The following is a 26195-nucleotide window of genomic DNA, read 5'->3' on the forward strand; positions in this document are numbered from 1 at the left end:
TAGAGATAATTTTGGCATCTTTTTTATTTCTGGATACTAATGATTTTTCACCTTAATCTGGGCATATGATTTTTAAACATCCAACGTAGAGATACGTATTTGATCCAAAGTAGAGATAATTTAATTGATTATCATTAATTTATGTCGTTATATTATTTATTATATTAACTATTTTAATTTATGTCGATTATATTAATTTAATATAGGGATAAATAAAAAATAGATACGTATCAAGCGTAGAGATAATTTGGGCGTCTTTTTTATTTCTGGATACTAATGATATTTCACCTTAATCTGGGCATATGATTTTTAGACATCCAAAGTAGAGATCATTCTGTCCATAGAAGGAAACTTACTAAAACAAATTTAGCCCTAGATTCATTCCTGAAAATTTCACTACCTTAACTCAGCCAATTTGCAAGATAACCCCTAATCTAGATTTAACCATTAATTTGTCATACTTGCGGATATGGATTCTGTTCAACATATTTGCGATCTTCTTTGGAATGTCTTGAGGAATTTCTAGCGTAAAAACGACCGTTTTCTAGCGTCTCCCTTGGTGGGAATTTTCGCTCGGAGTCGGTCGATTCTCAGTGGTTCCGCCTCATCTTTATTGGGTGCCGTTGAAACTATCAGTTGCTGTTGGTAAAGCAAAGGTGGTGGAAGGTTGATGAGTGCTTAATTTTGTATTCGGTGAAATATTTGGTAGGAGTGCCACTTTGGATTGTCTATAACGTGGATGGATTTATCGTATGTCTGAGTTTGGTCCTACAGTTAAAAAATAATAAAAAAAAACCTGTAACGACTCATTTCTTCAACAGACTGAAATGAAATGGCTGGATTTATTTCTGTATTTTTCGATGACATATTGCAAAGTCTTTTTTGTGAATAGAAGAAAAAAAAATGGTACAAACCTAGAAAAAACCTAGAGATCATTCTGTCCATAGAAGGAAACTTACTAAAACAAATTTAGCCCTAGATTCATCCCTGAAAGTTTCATTACCTTAACTCAGCCAATTTGTAAGATAACCCCTAATCTAGATTTAACCATTAATTTGTCATACTTGCGGATATGGATTCTGCTCAACATATTTGCGATCTTCTTTGGAATGTCTTGAGGAATTTCTAGCGTAAAAAAAAACGTTTTCTAGCGTCTCACTTGGTGGGAATCAAACAGTTCGTGGTAACGAACTGTAGTAAGGAGCGACCCGGCTCAATAGTAACCAAAACTCTAAAATATGGAATTTTGATACCAATAGCTACATCAAAAGAATCGCATTTTAATGCTAGTTTTAAATATATAAGTTTCATCAAGTTTAGTCTTACCCATCAAAAGTTACGAGCCTGAGAAAATTTGCGTTATTTTAGAAAATAGGGGGAAACGCCCCCTAAAAGTCATAGAATCCTAACGAAAATCACACCATCAGATTCAGCGTATCAGAGAACCCCACTGTAGAAGTTTCGAGCTCCTATCTACAAAAATGTGGAATTTTGCATTTTTTGCAAGAAGGCAGATCACGGATGCGTGTTTATTTGTTTTTTTTTTTTTTTTTTGTTTTTTTTCCCAGGGGTGATCGTATCGACCCAGTTGTCCTAGATTGTTGCAAGAGGGCTCATTCTAACGGAAATGAAAAGTTCTAGTGCCCTTTTTAAGTGACCAAAAAAATTGGAGGGCACCTAGGCCCCCTCCCACGCTAATTATTTTCCCAAAGTCAACGGATCAAAATTCTGAGATAGCCATTTTATTCAGCGTAGTCGAAAAACCTTATAACCATGTCTTTGGGGACGACTTACTCTCCCACAGTCCCCGTGGGAGGGGCAACAAGTTACAAACTTTGACCTGTGCTTACATATAGTAATGGTTATTGGGAAGTATACAGGCGTTTTCAGGAGGATTTTTTTGGTTTGGGGGAGGGGTTGAGAAGAGGGGGATATGCTGGGGGAACTTTCCTTCGAGAATTTGTAATGGGAGAAGAAAATTTCCATGAAGGGAGAGCAGGATTTACTAGCATTATTTAAAAAAAAAACAATTAAAAAATAAAAGTGAAAAAGCTTTTTCAGCTGGAAGTAAGGAACAGCAATAAAACTTAAAACAAACAGAAATTATTACCCATATGAGAGGCTCACCTCCTTCTAATACCTCGCTCTTTACGCTAAAGTATTTTCGGTAATTTCAACTACTTATTCTACGGCTTTTGTGATTCAGGGGGTCATTCTTAATGAATCGGGATAAAATTTAAGCTTTAGTGTAAAGAGCGAGGTACTGACGATGGGGCGAATCCCCTCATATATGTAATAAAAACATGAGAATACAAAAGTTCTTTACGTAAGCTAATTTATAAGTTACGTAAATCTTTTACCAATAAAAAGATTCGTAAAAAATTAAAAGTTCTAGTTGCCTTTTTAATTAACCAAAAAATCGGGGGGCAACTAGGCTTCGTCCCCCGCTCTTTTTTTCTCAAAATCATTCGATCAAAATTATGAGAAAGCCATTGAGCCAAAAAAAAAATATACAAATTTCGTTTTGATTATTCCTCTGCGGAGAGCCAAAATCAAAACATGCATTGATTCAAAAACGTTCAGAAATTAAATAAAAAAAACAAGTTTTTTCAACTGAAAGTAAGGAGTGACATCAAAACTTAAAACGCACAGAAATTACTTCGTATATGAAAGAGGCTGCTTCCTCATCAACGCCCCGCTCTTTACGCTAAAGTTTTTTACTGCTTTAAAAAGAAGAATTGAGAGAAAGAGTCAAACTTTAGCGTAAAGAGCGGGGCGTTGATGAGGAAGCAGCCTCTTTCATATACGAAGTAATTTCTGTGCGTTTTAAGTTTTGATGTCACTCCTTACTTTCAGTTGAAAAAACTTGTTTTTTTTATTTAATTTTCGCTCAGAGTCGGTCGATTCTCGGTGGTTCCGCCTCATCTTTATTGGGTGCCGTTGAAACTATCAGTTGCTGTTGGTAAAGCAAAGGTGGCGGAAGGTTGATGAGTGTATAATTCTGTTTTCGGTAAAATCTTTGGTAGGAGTGCCACTTTGGATTGTCTATGACGTGGATGGATTTATCGTATGTCTGGTCCTGTTGTTAAAAAATAATAAAGGTAAAATTCTAGTTAAGTGACTTCTTGCTATCTCAGAAAGGGTTTAGGTTAGGAAAATGAAACTTTCAGGGATAAATCTACAGACTAAAGTATGTCCCGGGAACGTATTTTGAAGCAACTACCTCCACTGCTTCTCCCTCTAGAGGGCCCTGACCTTTGATAACCTTTAAAAATATGTGTGTTATAAAATGAAACCTCGCAAAATAGATCTTTTGCTTAATTCAAGTACAACAAAATTGTTTTCAGCTTCATAACTTTGCTCAATTCCATTTTATAAGGTTTTAAAGATATGCAAATACATTTCCTAAATTTTGAAAAAAAAAACACTGATATGGGTCAGAATTCTACTCAAATAACAGGAATTGCATTTTCAGAACTAAAGGCAGAGAAAAAGCAACTAGTAACTGAAAATTAAGGTAAAATGTTGTTTTGTCAAAATTCCAATAGGTAATAGACCTGTCATGTAGGCAAATTTCAGGGCCCTCTCAAGGGAGAAGGAGTGGAGGTGGGTACTTTAAAATACCTTCCTGGGACATACTTAATACCTTCCTGGGACATACTTTAGTCTGTAGGTTCATCCCTGAAAGTTTCATTTTCCTAACCTAAACCCTTTCTGAGATAGCAAGAAGTCAATTAACTAGAATTTTACCAAACTTATTTTTGTATGTAAAAATGGTATTTTCAGACAAAATCTGCCAACAAATTTGGAAACTGCCAAGTAGCATTGCTACTTTGCTACCCCACTTTTTGCACGACTGCTTCTAGATGTGTCTTTCGATTTCAAATATACTTCAAAATCTTTTTATGCTTTGTTGTTGTATGACCAAGGAAAGTACCAAGAAAAACAAAATAAAAGTATTATCTGCCCTGGATCCATCTTAGATCTCGTTATTTATAAAAACTGCGATTTTCTAAAAAAAAAAATTATTATGAAGCTCTTAGGGCAGTATCACATTTTCGCCAGTGTTGCTATGTTGAACTGTGAAAATAAGTGCGCAAAACTAATTAGCTATATTTTCCGACGCTTTTGTCCGTAAAAATTGAAACGTGAACAATTTGTTGATTCCCAAAGACGACTACGGCTTCAAAGGGAAACTGCAGCTTCCTCAGTTGTTCGATGTTTTAGCTTTTTTCTTATTTTTCACCAACGTTTTCTTTTTCTTTTTTTTTAGTTTGGCGCCCACTACTACTTAAAACTGTATAACTGCATAAGGACGTCTTTTTCATTAAAAAATAAGTTCTGATTTTTGTTAAGTTTTCAAGCTTTCCGCCAAAAAATGTAAAAAAAAAAATGTAGTTTTATTATTCGTTTTCACTGTCCCTGGTGCTTTAGGGTGTGAAAATTATAGCTTCTGAAAGAGGTTCAACTTTAGTGCCTTACTCTTTGGTTAATCTCACGAATTACGAGCAATCATCTGAATAATGGTGATTAAAAAAAAGCATGTGAAAAACCAGTGTGCAATTTAAGTCGCAAATTCACACAGGCATTAATTTTCAAATAATGTATGAAGGCAAATTAGGCTTCCTGTCTCTAAATTAAAGGGTTATATCTTCAGTCTGCTACCTTTTGTGGAAACAATTCTTTTCTTGCTGTATGTTAAACTCGTTAAGGCCGTGATTAAGTGAACTGATGGAACTTGAAAATCCCATGTTAAAATCGAAAATTTATATTTTAAAATTACTCAAGTATTCATTGGCGGAAGATACCGCTTTTAATATCAGGCCTTAGCTTCTTGAAGATGCTACAAAATGTTTGCTAGGATTTTGCTCTATTTCCTCTAATTGCTTAGAAATTGTAGAAAATGCCTAGCTCTTTTTCACAAGTGTACTCTATGAAGAATATTGCTTTTAGAACAAAATCGGTACTATCATGATCAGAAGACAATAACCTGTAAGATGACTGCAACGATTTTTCGATGTATTTTCCTGTTTTCGAACAGTCCCATAGAATATTTTTAGCTACCTGAAATTTTTACAAGTTTTTCGCCAGAAAGAATCTGTTCAGAACGCCGATAACAACCCTAGAGACCAGATTGACAAGCTGGTATAATTAACCTGCTATTTCCGCCAATGAATAAGTGCTATTTGAAGGGTTTTTGACAATCGACGGTCTCTAGAGAATTGAGACAGAAGGCTACCCTAACTTTGATTTTGAACCTCGATGTTTTTAAGTCCACTTAATCACGGCCTTAAGTCTTAACTTTATTTAATTAAATTATTCTTCCAACTTTGGTACGGTTTTTTTTACCTTTCTTTTCAATGGTTTCTGCATTTTTCTTGAACTACCATTAAATTACAATTTTAGGATTAAAAGTCCTAAAATGCCTTAAAATTTGGGCAAACTTAAGGTTTCAGGTTTTTCTCGCGCCTCGAGGTTTCCTCCTCCTTCTACTTACGTCCCTGTCCTTAGGCGTAGACCGAATACACACGTCAAAGCATAATTGCGTTTTTGTTGCTCAACTGGTTGTAAAGAATCAGTAACATTTTTGTGGTTTTCCTCCTCTCTATTTTTAGGCCTGTTAAACTATGGTTATGAAAACTATTAAATGTGGTAGAGCAAAAGTGACGAAAAAAACTATGGTTTTACGCTAATTTTTTTACTCTATATAGAAGGCAGGAAAACCATATTTTGTAGACCAGTGGCTCCCGACCGATTTTGGGCCATGCCCCATTTAGGAATCTTTAAAATTCTTATGCCCCCCTTGTGATGTTTAAATTTTGTTATGTCATCTGGAAGAAGCTTAAAAAGCCATTAACTTGGTTTTTTTCTGGGTCGTCTTCTTGGCATATTTTATGCTAATGAAAAATATTCTCTGCATAAAACAGCGTTTATACAACGCACGACGTTATTGCAATACCAGGGTGTATCTTTTTGCTCTTTAAATGCATATGAATTTGACGTCATTCACGTGAATTCTTTTTTTCAAAGTTAAGGGTCTAAAGTATAGTCAGCCAAAGGGTAAACGTCCTGCCCATGACCCACCAAAATATTGCCCTGCCCCACCTATGGGTCGTGCGACCCACGTTGGCAATCACAGTTTTGGACTATTCGTTGTTCAATGACGTGTTAAAAATAAGGTATTCCATTAGAGATATAGAGATATACATTTATTAAGAAAAGAAAACAAACACTATTCGCCATTCGCCTGCCAAGAAAGGCAATAAGCTTGTAAAGTCAAGCGAGGTTATCACCCTCAGCTAATTAAAAACACATTCATATCACGCTACTCAATAGAAAAGAAACTCAACTGATGAAGGAAGAAAGGAGAGAAAGAGGAAAAAGGCAAAAAGAAGACAGATAAAAAATTAACAGAAAAAATTAACAGCAAGTAAATCAGGGAAATGCCTTGAATAGAATGACAACCTGGAACAGGGCTTACATCAAAATTATTCACGAGATAAAAGAAACTTCTTTACCCGTGACTTGAAAGCCAGAAGACTAGGCACATTTTTCACACCCTCGGGCAAAATATTCCAAACATGGGGACCCATGTTTAAAAAAAAACATGGGTCCATGTTTCCCAATAAATGGGGACCATGTTTCCTTTAAAAAAAATCCCTTTTAATTTGTTTTGAACCTATTTTTCATAAGTAACGTAAACGATCTGACCTTTATAGCGAGTCAGGCGACTGTTCAGTGGACTGGTCACTGCCTTGTTTTGGTTCACATTCGTATGTTAACTGCAGAGAGGTGGAAGGATGGGGGACAAGAGTTGTCCTAGGAGCTCATCCATCTTGAAAAAAAATGACCTGAAAAATTATTTTTGGTGTTTTAGAATTATAAAAAGTAACTGCAACAGCTCTACTCGACTGAATTCCAAAAAAGATTAAGAATTATAGAAAAGCTCTCCGTCTTTCCCTCTTCTATTTTACTATATGGATGCAGGTTGAGTAATTAAAGGCTATATATGTATATGTTTTTTTTTACATAAATTTAACTGATTTATTATCTCTTTCAGATGAGTGTAGCAGGAAATTTCCCGAGCAGAAAGACGGAACTAGGATATTGATTTATTTCCCGGACATGCTCCAGTCCTAGCAAATATCCTCAAAGTGTTGTTACTTGAAAATAGAAGTTAAAGATGGGGAGAACTCTGTTATTTCTCTTATTCATGATCTTTAATAGTTACCTTTGCGAAAAGTTAATACTTGTACTACCTAGTGATGCAACTCCTGGTTATACCCTCCCCCCTCTCAGGCTTCCGAATAGATGGAAAATTGATAACTCTTCTTTGTCTAAACATTTCTCTGTCCTTGATGACGGTGGATTAATGTACGTTTCCTATTTACCCCAAAGTGACCCGATTGAATTTCAATTTGAAAGGGAAGGGGATGATTTTGGGACATATGCTCCTGCCATTCTCTATGTCGCTGATGGTGCGAAATTGGCTAAATTTGAACGTGATTTTTATGGCGGAAGTGTTCAAGAGAATCTTCCAGCTGGAAGTGCTGTCCAAGGCCTGGAAAATGTCAGAGCATATCCGCTGATTAAAAATTTGACGTGCTGCGAGTACAGGTTGAAAAGGCATCGTGATAAATTCAGACTGGTGCCAAACGGTGGAGGTGTTAGCGTTCTTACTAATGAGTCATTAGATAGGGAAATGAAGGGAAAATATCACTTGCTAATTTTGGCTTATGCCCATGGAATCACTTCTGAAATTTCATCTGTGCCATTAACGATTGTAATTGAAGATGTGAACGACAATGAACCTAGATTTACTGAAGAAGTTTACGAATTTCTTTACGAGTTTACAGCTAGTCGACCGCTACGAGTGGGAAATGTAAAAGCCTGGGATCCAGATGGGACAGAGGTGACGTATTTTCTAGCTGAAAGAAGCAATGATGCTGTCATTGAACCTCAGACGGGATCAATCTTTATTACAAATCCTGAATTACGATCACTTGAAATATTGATCGGTGCTAGAGATAGAGGGGTTCCGTCGCGGAATACGTCTGTCCCAGCTCGTGCCAGGGTTACATTTTATAAGAAAGAGCATGGTGTTGTGAAACGACATGCTAAGCGAATCCCTCGTGGTTCGAGGACAATGAAACGACTTGAATTTAGTGAGTCTGATGGAGGAACTGAAGGAAAACTAATGTTCCAGCTAGAAAAAGAATCGGAAAGGGAGCGATTTAAGTTGAAGGACGAAAACCCTTGGATAACAGTTGAACCTAACGGAAATGTTCGAGTGAAGAAGAAATGGGATTACGAAGAACTAGGACCAGATAAAAACATTGACTTCTATATAACTATTACAAATAACGAAGGAGGTTAGTTTTTTTTCTTTATTTTGTTTTCTCCTTTTGACTGCGTTAGGTATGTTTAAAATAAATGGAATCCCTAAGGATAAAATATTACTAATATTATATAATATATAAAATTATTATTATTATATTATTATTATAAAAATGCGAGTAGTATTTGTTGGCATTTATGAAAAAGTAAAATGTGTTGGGTATTTGCTTTGCTATCCAAATGTCATTGACTTTCTCAAAACGGAAAACAAATTCTATGAAAATACCAACGTTACAGTCAGGCTTTTATAACCAAATATAATTTAATAAAGAAATATTCAGAAAATTAATAATGACAAGTTTAAACACGTTTTGTTGAATTTTAAGTTGCAATAAACTTCAATAATATTTTTTATAAATAGAGAAAATATGAAAAAAAAAATTTTTTTAGTACAAAACAGCTGGAAAAGCTGAATAAAGTTTAATTTTTTAGAAAAGAAATATAGTTTATTAAAGAAAGAAAATAGAGTAACATAGTAAATATTCTATCTTCTCTATCTAAGTTATCCCCTTAGTTCTTTCTTTACTAATCTTGATTTGTCCTTTGTCTCTTCACAGTCTTTAATATATCCTTAGTGACTCGAAGCTTTCTAATCGTCCTGAAAGTCGTTCTAATCGTGTGGTTTGAGTATTGTTAAAACTTACATTTAATTATTGCCACAATTATGTCCTTTGTTTGTTCACCATCTATAATATATCCTTAGTGGCTCGAAGATTTCTAATCTAGTTTGAATCGTGTTGAAAGTCTTTCTAATCGTGTGGTTTGGGTGTTATTAAGACTTATTTCTAATTATTGTCACAGTCATGTCCTTCTTTTGTTCACAGTCTGTAATATACCCCTAGTGGCTGGAAGGTTTCTAATATAGTTTATGTCGTCCTGAAAGTCGTTCTAATCGTGTGGTTGGGTATTGTTAAGACTTATTCCTAATTACTGCCACAATTATCCTTTGGTCTCAGTACTTTTTTCAATAAATAAAAGCTATCATTCTTTTCAGTTTTATTTTTACCAGCGCCATTATGGCTGATTTATTTTCATAACTACTTATATAATTTATCAAGAGGTAAGCTGGAGTAATATGATTTGTAAGGGCTAAAGAAGGTTTTTTTTTATCGGTGATTTTATCTTAACTTTCCTGAAACAGAAAAATGACAATTCTTAGCCTCTCGTGTGTAATAGTTACTGCCGTCTGTTACCCTACCGAAACCCCTGAATTCCGATTCTATCGATGCGTTCATTCGATTTTTTGTCGTCTAAGACTTTGGGTCGTCTGTTTGACTCTTTGCCACAATTCTGCTTTTTAAAACAATTAAAAACTTTAGCATAAAGAACGAGGGATTGCGGAGGGGACAACCCATTTCATATACGGAGTAATTTCTGTTCGTTTTAAGTTTTAATGTCGCTCCTTACTTTCAGTTAAAAAAACTAGTTTTTTTATGTAATCTACATGCTAAGTTCATACCAGGTTATTCAGATTGGTAGTGAAAAGGTAATACTATGTGCAGTCCTGAGCAGGCATCATCGCAAGAAATTGTTTTGTGGAGTGGGGGGGGGATTAGTTGAAGCAGTAAAAAAATACCAGTTTGCATAAATAAAATTGGACAATTGTGCGTGTGCATGATTGCGTGCGTCTATCCAGTATTTCCTTGATTACTTACCTGATCTTTGGTGCCAAGATGTTTGGTCTACCCTCAAATTCGTCTTATTTTATTGGAATGATCCCTAAGAGCCGCTTAACTTAGTGATCAGGGCTCGTTACCAAGGGAAGGTCTGAAATTTTAATTGAACGACGCCTCTTGTCTGTCCTTAGTTTTTACTTTGGGCAATAGTTGCCAATAGATGAATAATTATAAATTTATGAATGTTGCTATTTAACCTACCTATTCAGTTTATTCTCTTTTTTGTTAACTTCGTGCTACCCATGGCTAACGGGATTCGAAATGCTAGCCCCGTATATTCGTGATTGGACAGTAACTCTCTTAATATAAAAACACTTTATAATATCATAACTACACAAGATAAGAATTAACTGTAAAATTTTTGGTGACAGTCAAATCAGATGAACAGTTAACACCCATCAACGGTTTGAAGGATAAAAGTCCAGACTCTCGCAATTAATGCCATTCCAAGGATATTTTCAAGCCAACCGATCAAATTGTTTCAATATTTACTCTTTTTTGCAATTTCTTCGTAAACCCCTCGTGATTGTTTTTGTGACAAAGAAGTCATAACATTTATTCTTACGTAAACGTTTGTTCTTATGACAATGATAAAGGATTGTGAAGAAAAAGTGAAGAAAGACAGAAATGTAAAAAAAGCTTAGTCGAAAGCCGTCCGATTTAAGCCAATATCGCTTGTAGCTCATTCAAAGCTTCCGCTTTTATACATGTATATATTTGTTTATATACACATTTATATTATTTATATATTTATATACATGTATAATTTATCTTATTATTTTTTATATCCAAAAAATGAATGTTTGTAAATTGCACAACTTTTACAAAATGAATTTACAATGAAATAGTAAGTTTGAAACAAATATTATAACCCATTTTTATATCCAAAGAATATTGAATGAAATACACTTGTACTTTATACACTTATACAGTATATATTAAGATTCTCAAAAGATGGAAATACCTGTGAGGTGGATTTGCTCGTTGAAATTTTGTTCCATCCTCAGCAGCCTCAAAATTATACGAAACTCCGGACGAAATTCTGAACTATTGGCCGACCTTTAATGGTAACCTCCTTCTGGGATTTAGTAATACTTTGCTCCACCATTGAACTGGCTACGATTTCTGGCGTAATAACCCTTGAAATATCTACCATATAAGGTAGCTGCAGACTTGCGGAAATCCCTTCTAAGATCAAACCCATAGCGTCTCTTCTCGCGCTTCCAGATACTATGTCTTGCGCTTTTGAGGGTGCCTGCCTCCCTTGTTCTTAACGTTTGATCGAAGCCGTAAACAACAATGAACGTTTAGTTACGATTCCATGGAAGGCAACGAAAAGTGCATGTGCGTTAGCAAGTACGTACACATGAATTTATTCTGGTGGGTGGTTGAGACACTAAAAAGGACATTATAATGCATTTTAGGAATAAAAATCTATTGATTTCAAAGAGATCGATAGATGTTTGATGCTTCAGCCCCATCTCTATCGATGGGGCCGAAGCTTCAAGTAGACATCGAGTTCGAAACCCCTCTCACGTAGGTTGCTTTCCCTAATGGGTCGACTATATAATATGGTCACTGTGGTGGCTCCCAAACGCGTTTCTTAGACCCCTTTAGTTTCTTGACAAATTGTTGATTTCTTTGAACCAGGCTACAATTTTTTTTGTGCCAACTAATGCTCATAATGTTTAGTCATTAGTTTAGCTGTGAATCAAACGCACATTCACATACCATTATATATATATATATATATATATATATATATATATATATATATATATATATATATATATATATATATATATATATATATATATATATATAAGTAAGTAAGTAAGTACTTTTATTACCCGAAAATTCACTAGAATTACATCGGAGTACGAATGGAAAAAAAAAGAAAGAAAATCACACTACGAACATAACCATAAGTAAACACACACTATGTACACTAGCAAAACTACTGACACATGACAGCTAGCCACGGGTTCGTCCTTCCCTTAGCCTTTTCCAGGAAATTATCTACGACCCGGTTAATGCAAACTGTTGGATCGGACACTCCGTATTTGCGCATGATATACGAGTTCTTCGTCCACGGAGGAAGTCTCAGAAGGAACTTCGCGAATCAAAAAAACAGAACTCTTACTTTTGTACATTGGACGGAAGACAAATAATTCCATACAGTATATGTGGGAGGGCAATGGCATTATACAGCGACGCAAGAAATCTACGGCAGAATCGATGTCTGTTACCAATGATTGATCCGTAAGCAATCCGGATTTTCGCCTCTACGTGTCGTAAAAGCAACGTTCTTGTCGAGTAGAGGCTTCGACCGATTGGTAAACCAAGGTAGGTAATGCTCTCACATGGTTTAACAGCTGAATCACCAAAAGGAATTTCATTCTCATAATAACCCGCGTTGAAGAACAGTACGGCCGATTTAGACACATTAAATGATAAACCTATTTTATTATATTTTATTATATATACTGTTTCACCACCGAAAAAGTTTGGGAACCCATTCTAGTGTTATTTATGTGTGTTCTTTTTTCTCATCAATAGACCACACAAAGATGGAAGGACGACATAAATAAATTCTTTTTCCGTTTTGGGGCACGCTTGGATCGGAGAAGCGGATATAATAGATATTGATACCTATTCCTTCCGTCAATAATGACCCCTCCCTCATTTGCTACGTACAACTACCGGAAATTCCTACTAAGCTACTGGTTTTAATTAGCTATTTATTAGGGATTGATATTGCTGTCACTTTCCTTATTTATGTAATAATAATGGCTCTGTGTAAATACACCCTGATGTATATGCATATATAGGGTCGTTTAGGGGTTGCAAGAGGGGTAGTGTCCCCATTCCCCCTAATTTGGAGAAAAAAATCATATATATATATATATATATATATATATATATATATATATATATATATATATATATATATATATATATATATATATATATATATATCAAACAGTTCGTGCTAACGAACTGTTGTAAGGAGCGACCCGGCTCAATAGTAACCGAAGCTCTAAAAAATAGAATTTTGATGCCAATATTACATCAAAAGGATCGCATTTTAATACTAATTTTAAATATATACGTTTCACCAAGTTTAGAAATTTTTTTTTTATAGAAAATTATATTTTTTAGAAAATATTATTTTTAGAAAATAGGGGGAAACCCCTAAAAGTCAAACATTCTTAACGAAAATCACACCATCAGATTCAGTGTATCAGAGAACCTTATTGTAGAAGTTTCAAGCTCCTATCTACAAGAAAGTGGAAACGGATGCGTGTTTATTTGTTTATTTGTTTTTTGTTGTTGTTTTGTTTTACAGGGATGATCATATTGACTCAGTGGTCCTAGATTGTCGCAAGAGGGCTCATTCTAACGGTAATTAAAAGTTCTAGTGCCCTTTTAAGTGGCCAAAAAGTTGGAGGGCACCTAGGCCCCCTCCCACGCTCATTTTTCCCCAAAGTCTTGGCTTACTTTTGACTTAAGTCTCCTACCGGGCACTGCTCGGCGTAGAGAGTGACGTCTGCCTCCTCCATCCACTTCGGTCCATGGCGAGTATTTGCTCTTCGCCCTGTCTGATGTTTGCCATCGTCAAGAACTCGGACAGGCTGTCGGACCAACGTTTCTTCGGTCGACCGCGAGGTCGCTTCCAACCAACTTTGATAGGGTCGAAGTCATAGATCAACTTTGCGGGTAGATGTGGTGGCATACGAAGCAGATGCCCGAACCATCGTAAGATTCGCTCGGCTGCTTGAGTCGAAAACCAAGACTGCTCTGTGAGCTGCAGAAGCTTTTCATTGCTGACAAAGTCGGACCATCGTAGGCCCTCAATCCTCCTCAGGCTCTTTGCATGAAATACGTCTGTTTTCTTGAGGATTGCAGCTGATGCTTGCCATGTCTCAGCTCCGTAAAGCATCACAGAGCCGACTAGAGCGTTGAAGAGCCGCAGTTTCGTTTTGCGACTGATGTTTGGTTTTCGCCAGAGGTGACGATTCAGTCTACCCATGTCAGAAGACGCTTTAGATAATCTCGCCTGCAGCTCGGGGAGAAGTGAGCCATTTGAAGAAATTACGGAGCCCAGATAGGTGAAGTCATTAACAACCTCGATGCTAGTGGTGCTGTCCAGGCTAACTGGAGAGTTAACAGCAGGAGAAGACGGGTCTATGGCCATAATTTTAGTTTTATTCCAGTTTATATGCAGTCTTACTTTGGCAGCCTCTTCTCGCAGAATTCGGAGCGCTTCCAGCAGCTGCTCCATGGAGTCCGCCAGAATGGCCAAGTCATCGGTAAAATCAACATCTGCGATGGTATGATCTCCGAATTTGAGCCCAAAGCTGAGACGTGAAGTGGTTTTTGTCATAACGTAATCTATGATGACATTGAAGAGCTCTGGGGCCACTGCACATCCTTGGCGCACCCCTGTCGTGATTTGAAAGAACGGGCTGCGCCGACCATTTACTTGTACACAGCTCTCCGTCCCATGGTGCAGCGCCTTGAGAAGTCTGCAATATTTCTCGGGTAGGCCAGTCAACTCTAGAATCCGCCAAAGAGCTTTTCGATCGACTGAGTCAAATGCAGCACGGAAGTCAACGAAGTCACTGAAAGAAATACTTTCTTTCAGTGACTTTTTTCCCCTAAGTCACTGGATCAAAATTCTTAGATAGCCATTTTATTCACCATAGTCGAAAAAACCTAATAACTATGTCTTTGGGGAGGACTTACTCCCCGACAGTCCCCGTGGGAGGGGCTGGAAGTAACAAACTTTGATCGGTGTTTACATGTAGTAATGGTTATTGGGAAGTGTACAGACGTTTTCAGTGGGATGTTTTTGGTTTGCGGAGGGATAGAAGTTGAGGGGGTTACGTGGGAGGATCTTTCCATGGAGGAATTTGTCATGTGGGAAGAGAATTTCAATGAAGGGGGCGCAGGATTTTCTAGCATTATTTAAAAAAAAGAAAAAATAAATATGAATAGTTCTTTCAACTGAAAGTAAGGAGCAGCAGTAAAACTTAAAACGAACCGAAATTATTACGCATATGAGGGGTTCACCTCCTCGTAACACCTCGCTCTTTACTCTAAAGTATTTTTAGTAATTTCAACTATTTATTCTACGGCCTTTATGATTCAGGGGTCATTCTTAACGAATTGGGACAAAATTGAAGCTTTATGTAAGAGCGAGTTATTGACGAGGGGGTGAACCCCCTCATATACGTAATAAAAATATACGAATATCGAAGTTCGTTACGTAAGTTAATTCGTAACTTACTTATATTTTTTACTAATGAAAACATTCATAAAAAATTAAAAGTTCTAGTTGCCTTTTTAAGTGATCAAAAACATGGAAGGCAACTTGCCCTCCTCCCCGCTCCTTTTTTCCCAAAATCTTCCGATTAAAACTGTGAGAAAGTTATTTAGCCAAAATTAATAATATGCAAATTTTGTTTTAATTATTTATGTGCGGAGAGCCAAAATCAAAACATGCATTAATTCAAAAACGTTTAGAAATTAAACAAAAAAACAAGTTTTTTTTTTAACTGAAAGTAAGGAGCGACATTAAAATTGAAAACGAACAAAAATTACTCCGTATATGAAAGGGGCTTTTCCTCCTTAACACCCCACTTTTTACGCTAAAGTTTTTTACTGTTTTAAAAAGTAGAGTTAAGAGAAAGATTAACACTAATACCGGAAATACTGATAATACAATGAATATATATATATATATATATATATATATATATATATATATATATATATATATATATATATATATATATATATATATATATATATATATATATATATATATATATATATGTGTGTGTGTATGTGTGTGTACAAATAAAAATACAGAATTCCTTGCTGAGTTGCTACTGGAGTCACTGTAAAGACCAACAAAAAGAAACAATTATTCAAATAATCCACTATATTCTTTCAAACACCTCAACAACAAAAGAAGAAGAAAAATTAATGACAAATAATAGCTTAGGACTCATTAATAGGATACATTTTTGAAAATGGAGATTTGGGCTTCGATCTAGCCTGAAAGGCTCTCTTGAAAACTTTTATAAATTTATTTTCATTTTTTTTTTAAATTGCTTTTCCCAGAATTCTCTTTTCTCTCTACTACATTAACTTTTCTGTGGAGTAACATTAACTAACGTAACATAAGATTTTATGTTGTATTAGGCTCGAGTCTACGTTACACTTCCTACGCAACGGAGAAAATTTGCTCCCTAGGGCTACATAACGTACCGTAAAGTCTTAAGTTATGTCAGCACGAAAGGCTCTATGGCGTAGTAATAAAGCGCCAATACATATAATTTCTGCCAAGAAACGTGTATCTTTGTTATCTATAATTAATCTTTAGTTATATTACGAGAAGTGTAGATGTGTTGTTACTCTTAAAAATTCCTTTTAATACATCAATTGGTGAAGCGTCAGGACCACTCACGGCTGATGCTTGATGGATGATGGGTCTTTTACTGTTCGCACTTGCAATCCATCATTGAGTCTGCTTCTCGCTTGGCCGATCCGCCTGATTATTTTGTTTGACTGTCAAAGGTTTAAAGTTCGTCAGCTTTATTCGCATGTTGGGGCCGAACTTGATGAATCTATGTTGAGACATCTGGTTAAACATGATTTCTTTCTCTAATGTCTGTTTATCATAATGCTAATTTCTTGTTTAATCTACTCGTTATTCGAGTCAAAGATAGGCCAAAGCAGGGGTGTCAATTGGGAGATGTTTACCCCATTTAGATTTTGGGAAATACCTTTTTCAGATATTTTCACTGAAAAATGCCATATTTTGATATTTTCATTGGAAAAACTATAAAAAATAACACACCGCCACCACTAGAGCTTTAAGACCCCCTCCTCCTACGTTTTCTTTCTATGCATTCAATAAAAAAAACGAGCTTTTTCAACTGAAAGTACATTGCAACATTAAAACTTAAAACAAACAGAAATTATTTTGTAAATCAAGGGGGTTGCCCCCTCCTCAACACCTCACTCTTTACGCGAAAATTCTTTAGTACTTCAAAAAAAGAAAACGTCTTATTGCTCTAATTAAACGGCTCTTGTGTTAAAGAATGGGCAACCCCTTCATATACGTAATAATTTCTGTTCGTTTTAAGCTTTAATGCTGCTCCTTACTTTCAGTTGAAAAAACGTGTTTTTTTTTATTTTTGTTCGCTTTTTAAATGATGCCAGGAATTCTGGCCCCACCTCCAAGGAGAAATCCCCCTCCCCACGGAGATATCCTCTAGACAATTCAATCCCGGTGAAAATTTACTTCGGACAACAACTCTTAACAACTCCACGCGCAAAAATGAGACGGAAAAGAAATTCTAGCAAATTCCAAGTTACAAACTGTGGTTGAAAAGTACAAGAGAGTTTGTGGTCGTAAAACGTATAAAAGTAAAATCAATAGTTGGGAATCATTTTAAGCACTTTATTAGAAGGTAAACCAAATCGTCCTTGATATCAAGACCAGTGAGAAGTTCTCAAGGGTTGAGATTGAAATAGTATTATTACTGCTTCGCAGTACAATTCTAAAATGTTACTATTAACAATTGGCACTGCACAGAACAATTGGCACTGAGTACAATTTGTGTGCACAGTTGCAATGCTCGCTTTGGTGTGCACTGAAATATGATACGCACGAAGTGACTATTTATTATATTACGTGGTACGATGTTCTAGGAGACTAATAAATTTATGTGTGATTCGAAATTTTCACACGGCCTCATGAAGGAAATGTGGTTCTAATTTCTGTTTTGTTCAGTTTTTTTTAGGGTGAATATTAGATAGTACCAGGGTTGCCACCTTTAGCACTAAAGTGCGATTTTAGCACTACTTTATTATGTGTAGCACCGTAATACGTGCTCTGTGCATAAAAACTGAAATAAGTAATTTTTCAACAAGTCTGCTACTGTAGCTTCCACCTAAAGGACAAAATACTTATATCATTGGATTTATTAGTCTCAGGTCTGTTTATTCACCGAGCCGGAAAGAATGTATTACACTTATTCCTAGGGAAAGATCTGAACTTGCTTATAAAATCGAAAAATTTTCTCTATAAAATAATTTTGGACAATTTTTTTTTATTTTCTTGAAAATAATTGAATTAATTTAAATTTTTCAGATTCTTTTTTATTTTCTACCTATTCTTTTATCTAAAAGCCCCAATGCACCAAATTTCGAAACATTTAATTCGTCAGGTGAATAGAACTGAATCTCAGCTAAGGAGTAACATTAAAGTTGTCGTATTTTGTTGATAAATAATTTCTTCAAACACGCTGCCTTTAAATTTCCCAATAAAACGAAATGAAAATATAGAAAATCACTAATAATAATAAAAGTCCAAATATTTCGGCTTCGCGCCTAAAAGCCTTTATCAACGGAAGAAAAGAAAAAACAAGCTGAGCTAAATTAAATAAGACATATAAAGAAAAGGAATAATACACGATAAAAACACATCTTAATAATGTTCAATGTAGTAATGTTCACCATGCAGTAGTAACAATTTAGCACTAATAATTATTATAGTGGACATTATTAAGATGTGAGTTTTTATCGGCTGTGTTTTTCTTTCTTTCCTTGTCTTTATTATTTTTTTTAAATTTAGTTTAGTTTTGCTTTTCGTCTGCTGGTTAAGGCTTTCAGACGTGAAGCCGAAATATCTGGGCCTTAATTATTATTAATGAAAAATGCTTTTTTTTGTTACTTACCACTGTCTTGTTTGAGATATTTCACCTGTTTGTGTTCGTCTTTTGTTGATAAATTAAAACCGAAGGAGAGTATGGAAATGATATACCGAAACCTGTATAATTAAAGTAATAACAAAAATTATTTTTGTCTTCTTTTATCCCCACAAAAGACTTTATGAGTCTGCCGCCCTAGAGGCTTCGCTGGTAGTCCAACATAAAAAGACTTATTTAAGTCATGGTTATTGCAAGTCGAATAGAAAATATTCGTCCGCGAAAAAAAATTCTCCGATTACTTTAGTTTATGCTTTTCTTTATTTTTATCTTTCGTTTCCTTATTTCCTTATCTTTATATGTTTTGTTTAATTTAGTTTAGTTTCCCTTTTTGTTTCTCTGATCAAGGCTTTCAGACGTGAAGTCAGATATGAGATATTTTACCTGTTTTTCTGTATTTTCATTTCGTTTTCTTCGTCTTTTGTTGATAAACTAAACCGTAGGAACCAAAAAATAATATACCGAAACCTGTAAAATTAAAGTAATAACAAAAAATTGGATGGAAAAGGGAATGCTAGAAGAACTGAGGGGGTCGAATCGAACTGGGAACATAAACCTTAAAAAGTTGTTTTAGATTTTTTTTCAATCAATTCCTTAAAATAATTACAGGGAACATGTTTTAATTTTATAAAGCTGAAATTTTAAAACCTTTGCATTGAGCATTATATTAATCATAGTTGATTACAAGCTCATGATCCTATCTTCAGTACTGTCGACCCGTCATTTTCTGAATTCCGCTTTTTCATTCAGGCTTTAGGGTAGTTGTAAAAAGCTTTAGGCTTCGATAGTACCGGTCATGTTGTATAATACCAGAAACCCGCGCGGTTTGGCTTCACTTATAATCTCCATATTTGAAATGCATTGTGGTAATTTTTGTCTAAATCCCAGGTTTAGAGAGAAGTGATCGACATTTGAATGAGGGCGGGAAATTTATAGCTGTGTTTTGTTTGTTTGTACATGGGGGGACCAGTGACAGCTGATCCGTTTCAAGTGGAAGGATCAGAAGAAAAATAAACAGGGATTTTCAGTGTCTTGTTTGGAAATTACCAGTCTGGGAGACATTGATCTTCAGTCTGTTGAGATATACGAGACCATTTGGTTTATATCATTCTCTGTTTATTTGGGGTCTAGTAAGGAAAAAATGATGTGTGATCATCCATATGATTGGATGAATATTCTTTGCTTCGCAAAAACTACGATCAATAGCACCCTACTAAATATAACTAAAATATTTTCAAAAAAAGCGAATTTGGAAAAAAATGTAGCCACGATCCCCTTTTAGGAGTCGGGGATAGGGTATTTATCGGAATCGGGTATTTTTCTTCGGGTATAGGGGAGGTTAATTATGGAAGATTTTTCAAAATTGGGCTGCATATTGCTGTACGATTTTTAATATTTCATAGTGAAGAGGGACTAATAATTTCGTAAATCTCTCAGCAGTTTAGGCACTGAAAAAGAAAAGGTGAAGTTCCCGTTTTGTATAATTTTGAACAAATTATAGATAACAAAAGTCTACATAATTGAAATTTCTATTATTGCTTTAGATCAGTGGCTCCCAACTAATTTTGGGCTACGCCTCATCTAGGCATTTCTAAAATCCTGATGCCCCCTCATGATGTTTAAATTTTTTTATTCATAATTTTACGCCTATTCACCTGAAGGAGGCTTAAAAGGCCATTAACTTGGTATCTTTTTTTGGATTGTCCTCTAGGCATATTTGATGCTAATAAGATAGGCTACTCTCTAAATATAACACCTTTTATACAATGTATAACTTCATTGCAATACTTTCACTATCTATTTTGCTCTTTAAATGCATTTTGAATGTGACGTCATTCTTGAATTTTTTATTTATTTTTTTTTTAAATTAAGAGTTTAAAGTATAATCAGCCGAAGGATGCATATCCTGCCCATAACCCCCCAAAATATTGCCCGACCCACCGGTGGGACCAACACTCCACTTTGGGATTAAGTAGTATTAGACAAATAGTTAAAAGTACCAAGGACATCAGTTGAGTAAGAATCGTCAGCGATTGGAAAATCCCTCGCTGCGATTGAGAGCAAAGTGTTGAGGAGGGGACAACCCCCTCATATACTTAATAATTTCGGTTTGTTTTAAGTTTTAATGTTGCTCCTTATTTTCAGTTGAAAATACTTGTTTTTAATTTATTTTCTTATTATTTTTTAAATGATGCTAGCAAATCTGGCTCTGCCTTCATGGTTAAATATCCCTTCCTTACGGAATGTAAATTTATACCGGACAATTACCCTTAACATCTCCACGCGTAAAATTGAGTTGGCAAAGAGAAAGTAAGACAAATGAAAATAGTTTCGTATAGGAATTCTGGCAACTCCCCCCAGTGTGAAATTTCTCCTGAAAAGTTCACCCCCGGAAACTCCCCTCCCCATTGAAAATTATCCCCGTAGAAAATACCTCAAGCAGAAAATTTACCTCCCCCCTCATCAAAAAATGTATGCATACTTCCCAATAACAAATACAATACGTAAACAGTGGGTAAATTTTATAACTTACTAGCTGTTGGGGTGGCGCTTCGCGCCACCCCAACACCTAGTTGGTGGGGCGCTTCGCGCCCCCCCAACACCTAGTTGGTGGGGCGCTTCGCGCCCCCCCAAGCCCCCCAGCGCGCGTAAGTCGTTACGCGCCATAATAGTTACGCGCCATTGTAGTTGTGTCCCTATGTCCCACCTGTGAATATAGATAGATATATATATATATATATATATATATATATATATATATATATATATATATATATATATATATATATATATATATATATATATATATATATATATATATATATATATATATATATATATATATATATATATATATATATATATATATATATATATATATATATATATATATATATATATATATATATATGGTTTTAACTACGTAAAACTTGCGAATATACAACATTCTTTGCTGTCCCATTGTCTTTGCATATAAATAGATTGTCAGGTTTACCGACTCTTGAACATGCAACATATAATGGTCCATGGGAAAACAATCTGTATTCAGATCTATACCTCATGATTCTAATGATTGCCCTTGAGCTTTGTTGATGGTGATTGCTAATCGACCATTCCCTGTCCCGGTGTCCCGGTCGTCATTTATATCCCCCTGTTTCCCCCGGTGTCCCCGTTGTAGTTGTGTCCCTGTGTCCCGGTCGTCATTTATATTCCCTGTGTCCCGGTCGTCATTTGTATCCCGGTGTCCCGGTCTGTATATACATTCGTTTTTTAGTTTTGTTTTTCTCCTTTATTTTTTTCCTTTTTTTTTTCTTTTTTAGTTTATTTAGATTTTTAGATTTTTTAGTTTTTTTATTAGTTTTTAGTTTTTTTTTCTTTTTTTTTTGTAGTTTTTACCTTCTTTTTAGTTTTGTTAGTTTTTTTTTTTACTTATGTCCTGGTCGTCATTTATACTCCCTGTGTCCCGGTGCTTTGTTGATTGCTAATCGAACATTCCTTTTGTCCTGGTCGCTTTCTCTTTGAGTGTCGTCATTTATTTTTTTCTTTTTTAGTTCTTTTAGTTTTTACCTTTTTTAGTTTTTTTTAGTTTTTTAGGTGAAATTTTTTTTTAGTTTTTTCCTTTTTTTCTTTTTAGTTTTTTATTGGTTTTTACCTTTATTTTAGCTTATTTTTCAGTTTTTCCTTTTTTTTAGTTTTTTTTTATTTTTTATTTTTTTTAGTTTTTTACCTTTTTTTAGTTTTTTTAGTTTTTTTAGTTTTTTAGCTTTTTTACTTTTTTTATTAGTTTTTAGTTTTTTTTGTAGTTTTTGCCTTTTTTTAGTTTTTTCAGTTTTTTTTTTAGTTTTTTATTGGTTTTTACCTTTATTTTAGCTTATTTTTCAGTTTTTTCCTTTTTTTTAGTTTTTTTTTAGTTTTTAGTTTTTTTAGCTTTTTACCTTTTTTTAGTTTTTTTAGTTTTTTTAGTTTTTTAGCTTTTTTATTTTTTTTTATTAGTTTTTAGTTTTTTTTGTAGTTTTTGCCTTTTTTTAGTTTTTTTTAGTTTTTTAGCTTTTTTTATTAGTTTTTAGTTTTTTTTGTAGTTTTTGCCTTTTTTTAGTTTTTTTCTTTTTAGTTTTTTTGTAGTTTTTACCTTCTTTTTAGTTTTGTTAGTTTTTTTTTTTTACTTATGTCCTGGTCGTCATTTATACTCCCTGTGTCCCGGTGCTTTGTTGATTCCTAATCGAACATTCCTTTTGTCCTGGTCGCTTTCTCTTTGAGTGTCGTCATTTATTTTTTTCTTTTTTAGTTCTTTTAGTTTTTACCTTTTTTAGTTTTTTTTTAGTTTTTTAGATGAAAATTTTTTTTAGTTTTTTCTTTTTTTCTTTTTAGTTTTTTATTGGTTTTTACCTTTATTTTAGCTTATTTTTCAGTTTTTTCCTTTTTTTTAGTTTTTTTTATTTTTTATTTTTTTTAGTTTTTTACCTTTTTTTAGTTTTTTTTAGTTTTTTTAGTTTTTTAGCTTTTTTACTTTTTTTATTAGTTTTTAGTTTTTTTTTGTAGTTTTTGCCTTTTTTTAGTTTTTTCAGTTTTTTTTTTTAGTTTTTTATTGGTTTTTACCTTTATTTTAGCTTATTTTTCAGTTTTTTCCTTTTTTTTAGTTTTTTTTAGTTTTTAGTTTTTTTAGTTTTTTACCTTTTTTTAGTTTTTTTAGTTTTTTTAGTTTTTTAGCTTTTTTATTTTTTTTATTAGTTTTTAGTTTTTTTTGTAGTTTTTGCCTTTTTTTAGTTTTTTTTAGTTTTTTAGCTTTGTTTGTAGTTTTTGCCTTTTTTTAGTTTTTTTAGTTTTTTAGCTTTTTTATTTTTTTTATTAGTTTTTAGTTTTTTTTGTAGTTTTTGCCTTTTTTTAGTTTTTTCAGTTTTCAGTTTTGTCACCTGATCCAGTTTTTTCAGGTGACGTCACCTGATCCATCCACAGATCCACACACAGACAACTTATTTTTATATATATAAGATAGACCTTTCTGAGGGGCTGTGGGGGGTCTTGTTATCTCCAAAGGCGTAGTTAATGGACCTTTCAACCATGTAGAACGAAATGGCTATCTCAAAATTTTAATCAAATGATTTTTGGAAAGGGGGGTGTGGGAGGAGGCCTATTTGCCCTCCACGTGTTTTGGTCACTCAAAAAGGGCGCTATAAATTTTTAATTTTCGTTCGAATGAGCTCTGTTCCTGTATTGTGGGACTATTGGGTCGATACGATCATCCCCTGGAAAAAAAACAACAACAACAAAAAAAACAAAAACAAAAGCGAACAAACACGGAACCGTGACCTTTCTTCTGTAAAAAAAATGCAAAATTCCACAAAAATGCAAATAAGAGCTCTGCAAAATAAACCTCTAGAATTGGATTTTCCGATACACTGAATGTGGTAGTGTGATTTGCATTCAGATTCTTTCACTTTTAGGGGGTATTTCTAACCTTCTTTCGGAAATCAGGTAGATTTTCTCAGGCTCGTAGCCTTTTATGGGTTTTACTAGAATGAATGTGGTAGTGTGATTTGCATTCAGATTCTTTCACTTTTAGGGGGTATTTCTAACCTTCTTTCGGAAATCAGGTAGATTTTCTCAGGCTCGTAGCCTTTTATGGGTTTTACTAGAATGAATGAATTTGATATATTAGGAATCAACATAATAAGCTGATTCTTTTAATATATCTATTGGTATCAAAACTTCGGTTTTTAGAGTTTCGGTCACTATTGAACTGCATCGCGAACTGCATCGCGAATTTTTCCTCGCGAAGGTATTATACAGTATTTGTATGACGTTTATCTCGGTGATAGGAGATGATATAGTCAACTCGCGTGTAATACTTTGATCGACGTTTGGTTAGCACTTGTTTTTTTGCGAAAAATTATCTCCTTTCCAAAGAATCTGTGGAATGCTAATTAGTTACTTTACCCTTTAAATTCTTTAAAAAATTTAAAGCTTTTATACGGATTTAAACACTCAGAGGAATGCTGAATTCAAGCGTTGGGTTATTTCTCCGCAATTAAGACGAGGGCAGCAACGCCCATCCTATCACTTAAATTTGTTTCGCTAGATAATATATTGTACGTTTGTGATTAAGCGTGTTGTTTTGAGTAGATGAAATATAGCTGGTTCATTGTTTATTGCTGATCTTACAAGGTCTACTGAACAATAGATTGAAGAATATTCTCCTCATTACCTAATCAGGGGACTGAGCTTTGCTCGGTATAAAGAAATATATTTTTTTTAATCTCTTTCCCAAAACAACTTTAGTTTTGTTTTATTTTGCAAACCTTTTTGCATATTTATGCAGACACATTATTCTGTACCAGGGACAGCCAAATTAAATTGTGACGCGCTTTTTAAAATATTTAAGTCAGATACTCATTTTCAGCCAAATTTATTATAACTTTTTCAAGCATATGTGATGTCATTCATATGAGAGGTGTTGTTCAAAAGTTGGAGTGCTAATTGAATTTTCCGAAAGTCGTGACCGGTACTTGTCAATTATATCGACCATACTTAAGAAGTGAAAATATTACTACTACTACTACTACTACTACTACTACTAATAATAAGTCACTGCAGTACCAAGCCGCCTGAGCCCAACACAGCTACGCACGCACCTTCTCCAACCGAATCTGTTCAAGGTCTCCCTCTTTACACCTTCCCAGGAAGTTCCCATTTCTTTTAAATCTTTATTTATGGAATCCTCCCACCCCAGACGAGGACGACCTGCTTTCCGTGTAGCCCCAGTTGGTTGGCCAAAAAGGACAATCTTCGGCTATCTGTCATCCTTCATCTGCAGAAAGTGGCCTAGCCATCTCATCCTTTCTTTCATTATAGCCCTGGAAAGTGGAATTGAATCACATTTTTCGTACAACCTACTGTTTGGAATACGGTCAGTCAGCCGGGTACCAAGAACAATCCGTTAGCAATTTCTCTGGAAAACATCTAGTAAATTTTCGTCCGCTTTTCGGAGCGTCCATGCTTCAGAGCCATATTTGACAACTGTCATCACTGTTGCTTCCAATATTCTAATCTTGGTTTGCAGACTTATGTTCCTATCTTCCAAACCTTTTTTAACTGTGAAAAAAACACCCTGAGCCTTAGCTATTCTACTTTTAACATATTCACTGCTCCCACCGTCTTTACTAACAATACTACCAAGGTAATACTACCAAGAAGTGAAGGTATATTAATCATAATGAAATATACCAAAATATGATGAAAATATAATACTCTAGAGAAGAAATTATGTGGGAGTAAATACCAGCAAATGTGATTAGATATGTCATTTCTACGCTCTTTTTTTTGCTGATGAACATGAAAC

General features: G+C 34.6%; 1 protein-coding gene across 1 annotated transcript in view; it reads left to right on the forward strand.

Annotated features, from left to right (window-relative positions):
• Window positions 1-2943: 2943 nt before the first annotated feature.
• Window positions 2944-26195, forward strand: part of LOC136033272 (neural-cadherin-like) — a gene marked incomplete at its 3' end in the record, with an annotated part of 123706 nt that continues 100454 nt past the window's right edge. The window contains 2 exon segments of the mRNA XM_065714029.1: window positions 2944-3067; window positions 7061-8372. Of these exon segments, the coding sequence (XP_065570101.1) occupies window positions 7184-8372 (1189 nt within the window).

Source organism: Artemia franciscana, chromosome 11 (genome assembly GCF_032884065.1).
Source record: "Artemia franciscana chromosome 11, ASM3288406v1, whole genome shotgun sequence".
In the NCBI taxonomy this organism is placed as follows: Eukaryota; Metazoa; Arthropoda; class Branchiopoda; order Anostraca; family Artemiidae; genus Artemia; species Artemia franciscana.